Genomic DNA, 9,552 nt, shown 5'->3' with positions numbered 1-9,552 from the left:
TAAAAACTACATGTACAATATTTACAATTCCCAATACCCATCACCTATGTTAGACAGGGAGTTTCTACTCTAAACCAATGCAAAAGTGCCAACATCACAGCAGAAGATGGAGGCCAAGAAGAAGAAGGAGAAAAGCTGGACATGCCCAGATTCCTCCATCTTGCCCCCGAACCCCTATTCTAAAAACCCCAAAAATCTATTTTTCACCCTGTGATAAATTCACTATCATTCTACTTAAACTTTCATGGCTCGCAATTCTTCATGTAAGCTTGGTGATTGTTTTTTCCAAGGGCTAAATGAAAGGCACAGGGGTCTTGGGCTCTGTGCCAAGGTCTCTGAGCCCCGTGGGCAGGGGCTCTCCAGGGCAGCCAGAGGAATTTCCTGGGTTCTGACAAGTCCTGTGTGTGCTCTCACATTCCCAGAAAAGCTCCATCCGAGTGTCCTTCAGGCCGGCGCTGTTGGAGCAGCACATCAGGGAGGAGGCAGCACGGAGGCTCAGCACAGCAGCTGTGCCAGAGGCAGCAGCACAAGTAAGGAATGCTAAGAACAGCACATGCTGCTGGTCTGCCACTTCCAGAGACTTGTTTCTCTGGATGGTATTTTTATCGTAAATTTATTTGCATATTAATGAAGCTTAAGATTGTGGTCCATGGGGGACCTGCCTATGAAGGATGAGAGTGTGACTGTGCACTCAGTGTGTGACCTGTTCACTGAGCAATAATTTAATTTTGTGCTCACAATTATTCCTAGAGGGTTTTATTGCCAACTGAAATACTCTTAAAAAAAAAAAAAAGAAAAGAAAAAGTTTCTAAACTTCCTGAAGATTTACAGCATCCATGGACTTTATATACAACCCCTAGGTCAGTTAATTTATGTGAGAACCTGTGGTTGTCTTGGACTGGGAGATAAACAGGTAAAATTCCCATGAGATACAGACTCATCTGCTCCAAGAGGAGACCTCTTATTCTAAAATATGTCCATTTCGACCTAATTTTTAAACTTTACACTATTGGAAATTTGTCTGTAGTAGCTACTGCGTGTGTGGGCTGTCACCATCATCCTGCTGTCCCCTGCTCTGTGTCACCTCCTTGCTCTGTGTCTTTGCTCGCTCCCGTCTTGCTCAGATTCCCAGTGATCCCCCTCAGTCTCCAGTGGGCAAAAAGAAGAAAGATTCAAAGAAAGAGCAAAATAAATCGAGCGTTTCCATCTCCAGAGGAAGGACTGGAAGCAGGAAAAGCCTGGCTTCTGTACATAGCCCTGAGGAGCCAAAACCCGAAGAGTTAAAGCCTGAGTAAGTCAACAGAAGCATCTTGTACTACACAGACAGCATTCTCTTTAGAAGTAGTTTAATAAATCTACTAAAGCTGTAGGTAGACAAGAAAGCAAACTGGAGAGGGAACAGCTTCAGCTGTGTTGCAGAGGCTGTTTCCAAAATTAGTGCTGCTTGTGAGCCACACAGCTGTACCCTCTCATGTGAGGCAAAGAATCCCTTTATGCATCAGAAGGATTGAAGACTTCAAAGAATCTGTCAGGGAGCAGGAGCTGGGGCTGTGCGGGGGTGGGGCTGAGCCAACACGGGGTTTATGGAAAGGGCAACAGCAAAGCTCAGCTTGGGGACCAACAGAAACTCCTCAAAGAAACCTCTTGTGAACACATCTACAGAACCAGCTGATGGCCCAAACCCACGGCAGAGAGTAATTTCTATTTTTAATTTGAGGGCTTACACAGTCCAGCACATTAGTCATGGTCAGCATCAGTGCTGGCAGGGAAATGTGCTGGGAAATGTGCATGTGAAGCAGTCCCTGTGCAGTGTGAGCACCTCAGGGAGGCTCAACATCAGCAGCATTGCTGCCTGCAGCTTGGGACACTCACCTGCAAGATCTGATACTTGAGGGCCCCTGTACAGCAGGTAATTCAGCTTTCAGAGCCACATTTCTGCCCAGGCTCAGCAATTTGTCAGTATTTGGAAGTAAATACATAATGAAGCAACAGGCATTTGGCTGTGCTGGATGTTTTGACATCTTTTACTAAAATTCCATGTTCATTGCCATCCATTAATTATAACTTTTAAACACTTTCAGCAGAGATTGTAAAAAAATTCCCTATTTTAGAAGTATTGCCTACAGACTGCATCAGAGGAATGTGATCCTGTGTGTTTACATGACATTGAGATGATGTAGAAGTACTGGAAGACACTGAAATACTTGATGTACTCAACCAAAGGAAATTGTATTGAGGTTTTTACAATATTTGGTGTAACATTTGTTATCTGGGTTCTTCATTTTAATTCTCTTTTGGCAACAAAAGCCAACCACTTTGTAGGGTGGGTCCATTACTGACAGTCATTTAATTTCACTGTTACATTCCATTTTGAATGTGTGACTAAGAAACAATAATCACAAATAGCTCAGCAGATATTTATTTGATGTTTTTTTGCTCTCTCACTCACTGAGATAATTCCTATTCCTGGATTCTCTAGTTCTGATGCTTATAGGGCAGCCCAGGCTTCCCTGACGAGGAGTTTCAGAGGGAGTTTTAACAAATACATCATCCCATGCTCTGTTGCAAGTGGCCATGCCAGTGGAGAGGAGGGCTCTGGGAACTTAACCTGCAGGTGGGTGCATTGGATAACCCAGAGATGTGAGGGGGAAATGGTGGCCTTGCTGATTTATTCATTTGGGGGAGAAATTTGTTTTCTGCTCTTAATTACTTCATAGCTCAGTGGTAGAAACTCATGCTCCCAGCCCACCAGTTGGATAAGAATCAAACACATGAATATCAAAGCAGCTGAAGGAATAATTGTGTGAAAACTTTGAGACAGCTGTAGCTCATCTCTGCTCAGGCACAGTCGGTCACTGAGCCCTGTGCTGTGCTGTCACACCAGTGCTGTCACACCCTGAGACAGGAGCAGATCCCTGGCAGTTGTTGGTGTGTCTGTGCTCCCAGAGCTCTGCCCTTTTATTCCCAGCTCTGCCCTTCTATTCCCCAGCTGCCTTTGCTCTCTCTGCAGCCCCCACAACACCTTGTACCTGGAGCTGCACTGCCCTGCTGTGGCCCCACCTGTTCTGATCATGTCTGACTCTGGGATCAACGTGGCTGATTTTGGGGACGTTTCTGTAGGTATGGAGTTTGAATTCTGGTTTGGAGTTGTTTCTTTCTGACAGTGAGTTCTTCCCAGCAGTTTTGCATTTTCAAAAGTCAGGATAGAAATTAGCCCTTAGTGGGTATTTAGGTGGAAAATAAGGAGTCTTTGGCCAGCTGAGGCCCATGGAAGAGCAGATCTGATCCCCAAACAAGGACCTGGAAGCTCCAGAAGTGACTGGCCAAGTCTGAAAGCATTTTGCTGAACATTGAGTGGTGCCTTAGCCATAGGCCTGGGATGAGTCTGGCTCAGGCAGGAGCATGAGTAAGGAGGATGAATGGGAGGGATGAGCATCCTTACTTTGGGAAGTGTTTTCATTCCTTGTAGGCCACAGAATGATGAAGAGAATTATGATAGAAAACATCTCCCCAGGGAAGCTGGAGGTATCCTTGTCTGGAGCACATGAGCTCAGCCTTCAGCCTCTGCTTAATCAGACTCTGCCTCTGCAGGAGGAGCTGCTGGACACTAAAGCACCAGCTCGTCTTCTCTCTTGAGTTATTGATCTCTCAAAAGCTTTTAGATGCTTAGTTCAGACCAGAGACATGTAAACAATATGTAGAATCTATTCTCATATCTTTTTTTCTCAATCTTTATGAACATTTTTCCTTGAGTTGCATTGTTTTAGCTGGGATTCTCAGTTCTGAATCCCAATGGCCCCTTCCTGTTGGTCAGAGCAGTTGGAACGCTTGAGCCAGGTGAAAATAAACCCCTGATCATCTCTTTTTGTCCAAGTGAGGATAAATGGGTGAGTAAAAGATACAAGAGCAGTGGAGAGAGGAGAGACAAAGTTCCCTGTCCCACCATTTGGATCTTGTCTCAGTTCTGGGATGGTCCTTTGGGAGGGGTCAGCTGGAGGGGTTGGGGTTCCCTGAGCAGATGGACTAACCCAGGCACTCTCTGGGCAGTTCTTGGAAACTCTGGACATCCAGGTGGCACAGACCAACCTCAGCCTCCCCCTGTCTGGGCACGGGGTGGTGCCAAGCACCGAGTGCTCCGTGGGAGAGGTGCTGGACATGGGATACGTCATGGCCAGGGACACAGTGACTGCCACAGTCCAGGTGAGGCCTCTGAGCTGAACTGCAGAGCACAGCAGGAGTTCCTGTGAGGAGGAGCACAACACAAACTGTCTCCTCCCAGATTCTGTCCAAGTGTGTCAATAACCAAAGCCCAGTATTTGATGCAGAGGGGGGGTTGGTGTGGCACATTAGGGGCAGCACTGATTGTGCCTCTGGTGGCAGCTGGGGACACAGAGCTGCACTAATGCAGCAAAATAAATTCAGCCCCTTTGCAAACTATGGATCTTACAGGCCTGAGAATCAATTTCCTTCATGCAAATGCTGTTGTGTAAATGAATGTCCCCAGATAAAGAACACTTCCAGCATGACCCTGTTGTTCTCTGTACAACTGGAATCGCTCTCACCAACACGGGACAGAGACCGGCAGAAAATTCCCTCCTTTCTTACATCCTCTCTGCAGAGAACAGAGATTGTTGGTAAACTTTCTTTTATTCTTTCCTCTTTTTCCTCTGCTAAAGATTCAGGAGGTGTAAAGCAGCATAGCTGTGTCCTCTTAGATGCACACAACTGTCAGACCTGGGGCATCACAGCCCTGAAATTAAAGACTTCATTTTGCTCCCCAGTAGGAGCTGTAGTAATTCTTTCAATATGGGGAGCTGTAAATTTATGCAGCCTGAGCAAATACCCACAAGTAAGGAGATATTAGTGTTTAAATCTAAATAAACCCACATAGTAATTGCACATTAAAGATTACGTTTAAAGATGTCCAGATCTGTAAAAACACGTCAGAATATAGGAAGAATTGGTGATGCTGCTTCAGTTCCTCTGGAGATTAATGCATCAAATGGATGGATGGATGGATGGATGGATGGATGGATGGATGGATGGATGGATGGATGGATTTATCTGGTGTTCCTAACACCCTATGTTGCTGCAAAGCCATGTATCAGCTCTTATTTATTTGCTGTTCCAACAAAAATTAAATGGGTTTAAAATTTATGAAGAAGTAAAATGGAGCTGTCCTCCTTTCTTATCTGTATCCTCATTTTTATTTACCAGGAACACAGAACTATAATGGCTTCAGTGTGTTCAGGGTCTCTCCAACAGAAGGAAAAATTGAGGCTGGGATGAGCCAGGATTTTGTGGTTACTTTCAGTCCTGACCATGAAAGTCTCTACTACTCCGACCGTCTCAAGGTTCTGCTCTTTGGCAAGGTGAGACAATCAGGATTATGAAAACTGTCTAAATATTGGATGAACTGATGTAGGGAGGAAAGGGAACGTTTGGGGCCCTCTGACATTTTTCAGGATTAGATATTCAGTTCTTAATTGATAAAAACAGTGATGTGGGGTCCATCCCTGTCACTGTCACCCCACGGCACAGTCAGGAGGGGACGGGAGCTGAGCACGGCTCCAAGGGGCTGCTGCAGGGAGCATTTAATGGCAGAGCAGAGGGGACAGGGGAGCTCCACGTGCCCAGCAGGGCCCGGCAGGAGCAGCAGCACCAGCGAGCCGCTCCTGCAGCCGCTCGGTGCCAGGTTCCATCTGCGGCGCTGCCCCGGGATGCTCGGGCCGGATGCGCAGGTGGCCGCGCCGCGGGCAGCGCTGGGCCCCTGCCAGGACGCCAAAAGTTGGTGCAGAGTGACCACTAAAGCCCAGCAGCAGCACTGCACACGGGCTGGGCTGAGCGAGAGCGGCTGCTGCCCTTGCAAACTGTGGGATTGCAGCTGGGAATGCACGGCGGGATAAACTGAGGATGAACGGACACTTGACCCAATTCGGCAACAGAAAAGTTTTGCCTTTTTTAGTGGCTTGTGTATAAATCGTTTGTGCAGTGCCCCCCTGAGGCACATTTCCCTGGTTGTTGGAAACAGAAGTGCCAGAGTGGGCAAACGCAGGGTCAGGAGCAGAACTCCTGCCTTAGAGCCCAGGATCATTGGCATTGTTCAGGTGGGAGGTGATGCCACCGCCATCTCCTGGTGCTGCTGGCTCAGGTGCCAGCGTCATTCAGGTGACTGAGCTGTCACCTGCAGCCAGGATTTCCTGTCTCACAGCACACAGCCCACGAGATCCAGCTGAAGGGAGCAGCCCGGGATCACCTCATGTTTGTGGAGGGGGGAGTGCCCCTGGATGTGCCCGTGGAGTCCTTGGCTGTGACCTCACCCGTGGCACCACAGGAAGCACTGGAAAAAGGTAAAGTGCCAGCACTATTTATTATGGAACAGGGAGGGATCAGACATGGGAATGTTCCTCTTTCTTTAAGAAAAAAAAGGAAATTTAAGACAATTTTTCCAGAATCAGAAAAAATAAGCATTATGTTACAGCATATATTCATAATACACAAAAATACCATGTAATTTTCTCTTAAGGAAAGTTTTTCTCTTCATTTGAATGTAGTTTTGTCTTAATGATGATCTTCTACCTCTGAAGCTTCTTTGAAAAAATGATTATAATGTAATACTACTATGAAGAATTGAGATGCACTTGCTTTCTGCCACTTCTCTGAGGTGTATTAAGTGTTTAAGAAATTATTTCATATATAATCACATATCCTGGATCCTCCTGTTTGTCCTGTTATGAAACTTCTGGGGGTTTGAAGTTACTCTTCCTTAATTTCATGGGACAGGATGCAAACAGCTCCTGACTCTGGTAAATAAGTCCAGGCACACACACATAAGTCGAAATAAAGTACACAGAGCTGTGTGCCATGGGCTAGAAAACCAGCCTGGAACTTGATAAACAAGTAATAATTGCACTTTGCAATTGCAAATTATCCAAACCCTCCTTTTCTTTAGTTCCTCACTAACTCTGTGAAAGGATCTCTTTGTCTGTGCCAGCTCCTGAGATACCACATCACTTTGTTTTGAACCATCCTGCTGCAGTTTGTGTTGGTTCCAAAAGGCCAAAGGCTCGGTTTGACTGTCTCAGGGTTGACCTGGTTGCTGTTTGTTTAGGGCCACAAGAAGCAGTGAGGTCCCTTCTCCTGCTCCTGGAGTTTGTGGAGGGCTCAGCAGAGGCAGCCAGGGCAGAGATCACCGTGGGGGCCATTCAAAGTCCTCAGCTGGCAGCCAAGAAGGTGAGGGAAATAAAACCTGCAGGTTGTGTGGGATCCTGACAGTGTGCAAAGGGCTGCTCCTTCCTTCTGTCCAAAATTCAGAAACTCATAAAAAGGGCTGCTTGTTCATTCTGTCCAAAATTCACAAATTCATAAATTTAAAAAGCAGCTTTCAGAGTTTCCAATGAATTTGACATTATAAAACTACAGTGTTTGAAAAGCTTATTTTTCAGGGGCTAATATAAGTAATTAGCATTATCATACTAAGTCAGCAACAAACAGTCTTCTTCCTCAACTCTGGAATATGGAATTTTGAGCTCAGAGCTGAATTACAGTTCTGTTATTTCAATGGAGCATTTGGTGACAAGGTGACACAGTGAGTGTCACAGTGGACAGTCTCAAGGGGCAGTTCGGGCAGGGCAGAGCAGCCCCTGCGGCCCGGCTGTGACAGCGCCGTGTGTCCGTGCCAGGCCGTGGAGTTCAGCCTGGACAGCGGCCCCGAGCTGCGGCGGGCGGGGTTCGAGCTGGATGGCTCCAAGGGAGCCCTGGAGCGCGGGCAGCTCAAGCGCATCGGCGTCTCGTGGGTGCCACCTGCCGACCTGCAGGTGAGCCTGCGACACCGGTGTCACACAGGGCTGCTGGGGGTGTCACACAAAGCTCCTGATAGGGTGTGACACAGTGTTCCTGGAGGGTGCGACACAGGGCTCCGGGTGGGTGTGACACAGGGAGGGGTGTGACATAGGGCTCCTGGTGGGATTTCACACAAAGCTCCTGGAGAGGTGTCACACAGGGCTGCTGGAGAGGTGTCACACAGGGCTCCTGATGGGTGTCACACAAAGCTCCTGGTGCGTGCCCCATTTCCCTTTTACTGCCTTGTATCTGCTACTTCTGCCTTGTAGAGGTTGGATGTGATGTCCCAATAACTCCATGAGGCTGTGATTGCCCTTCCTGATTCACCTCCTCGGGCATTCGTGGGGACTGGAGGCATTGACTCCCCGTGTGTGGGATGGCAGAATGAGTAGCTGGTTCCCAAATTCAAAGATTTCTGCCATCACAGCAGGAAGAGGCAGCAGAGTTCCTGGCAGGATGAATCCAGCCTGCATCGTGCCCCTCGGTAACCCCTGCTCTTGCTCAACCCTGAGCACTCACTGGGGGCTGACAGGATTTCCTTCCAGCCCTCCCTGGGAGCTCTGGCGTGGCTGCTGTGCCCAGCTGCCATGGCTGTGACGTGGGGACAGTCTCTGTGGCACTCTGGGGACACGATGCTGAGTCACTGTCATGCCTCACTGGCTGCAGCATGAGCATCACTTGGGGACAGAGAGGAGCCAGCACAGTGGCTGTAACCTGTCACCTGCAGCTATAACTGGTACCTGAACACCAAGATGTGAAACAGAGTTTGAAGGTGATCAGCTCGTGTCTCCTGTGTCCAGGTTGGTTTCTGTGTGGTTCTCTCTGCAGACCAGTGACCCCCCTCTGGTGTCAGCCCTCCTGACTGTGAAAGGTGACATCACAGAATGCTACCGGGTCCTGCTCATGGCAAGAGTGGTGTCTGCAGCTGCTCCCACTGCCTGAGGGGTCAGGCCAAATGGAAAGAAGATGGAGGTTCCATTCCTGGGAGATCTCTGGATCTCTGGTGGGACATGGGAGGATTTTGAGATTGTTGCAAATAAGTGAGGGCAGCAGGGATGTGGGAAGGAAGGGCCATGTAACATTTCTGCTCTGTTTCACCCAAAGTTCTCTGTAAACTCTGGTGCCAGTGGCTTTACTTTCCAGCTGACTCTGTGACAATAATCTTGTGTTAGAGGAAAGAATTCCTGAGGGCCCCAAGCAGCCACACCTGCTGTTAATCCCAAGTCTTCCAAAGTCATTCCACCAGGAGGAATATCTGGTTTATATCCACATCAGTGAGTTTCTATCTTTACCCAATTTCAGATGCTTTTTGTAGGATTTGGAAAAGCCCTAACTTTTTCTAGGACCAGAATAAAGTTTCTTATTCAAGCCTCCTCTATATCATTTGGGGAGTCACTTTTACAATGTACAGTCAAATGTGCCTGGTAACAGGTGGTCAAGGGGGAATATTCCTGTGCTGTTCCCTGGATATGGGCAGACACTTCCAGACATCCTGGCTCTCCAGGAACTTTGTATTTCTATATTTGCCTTCTGCTGAATTCTGGATGAGAGCAGAATCCTGCTGTTCTGGGGAAGCCAGAGTGCCCTGCAGGTGGAACTTCTGTCAGGAAGCAGCAGCTGGTTCAGGAAGCAGAGCTGGAGGATGGAGGGAGCAGGAAGGCAGCAGCCATTAGACACAGGATAATCCTGTGCATCTCTTATCACACTCTT

At 47.8% G+C, this 9,552-nt stretch overlaps 1 protein-coding gene across 1 annotated transcript in view; it reads left to right on the top strand.

Annotated features, from left to right (window-relative positions):
- CFAP74 (cilia and flagella associated protein 74) overlaps nt 1-9,154 on the top strand; it is a 34,546-nt gene extending 25,392 nt beyond the window's left edge. The window contains exons 26-38 of the mRNA XM_031062509.1: nt 423-530; nt 1,125-1,291; nt 2,480-2,614; nt 3,011-3,120; nt 3,470-3,525; nt 3,768-3,887; nt 4,048-4,200; nt 4,505-4,634; nt 5,218-5,372; nt 6,212-6,350; nt 7,112-7,233; nt 7,683-7,817; nt 8,671-9,154. Of these exons, the coding sequence (XP_030918369.1) occupies nt 423-530; nt 1,125-1,291; nt 2,480-2,614; nt 3,011-3,120; nt 3,470-3,525; nt 3,768-3,887; nt 4,048-4,200; nt 4,505-4,634; nt 5,218-5,372; nt 6,212-6,350; nt 7,112-7,233; nt 7,683-7,817; nt 8,671-8,784 (1,644 nt within the window). The 3' untranslated portion in view covers nt 8,785-9,154. The remainder of the gene's footprint in view (nt 1-422; nt 531-1,124; nt 1,292-2,479; nt 2,615-3,010; nt 3,121-3,469; nt 3,526-3,767; nt 3,888-4,047; nt 4,201-4,504; nt 4,635-5,217; nt 5,373-6,211; nt 6,351-7,111; nt 7,234-7,682; nt 7,818-8,670) is intronic.
- The last annotated feature ends 398 nt before the right edge of the window (nt 9,155-9,552 follow it).

This window comes from Geospiza fortis, unplaced genomic scaffold, assembly GCF_000277835.1.
Source record: "Geospiza fortis unplaced genomic scaffold, GeoFor_1.0 scaffold37, whole genome shotgun sequence".
Taxonomy (NCBI): Eukaryota; Metazoa; Chordata; class Aves; order Passeriformes; family Thraupidae; genus Geospiza; species Geospiza fortis.
Note: the sequence above shows the minus strand (reverse complement) of the source record. Positions and strands in the feature narration are given on the sequence as shown.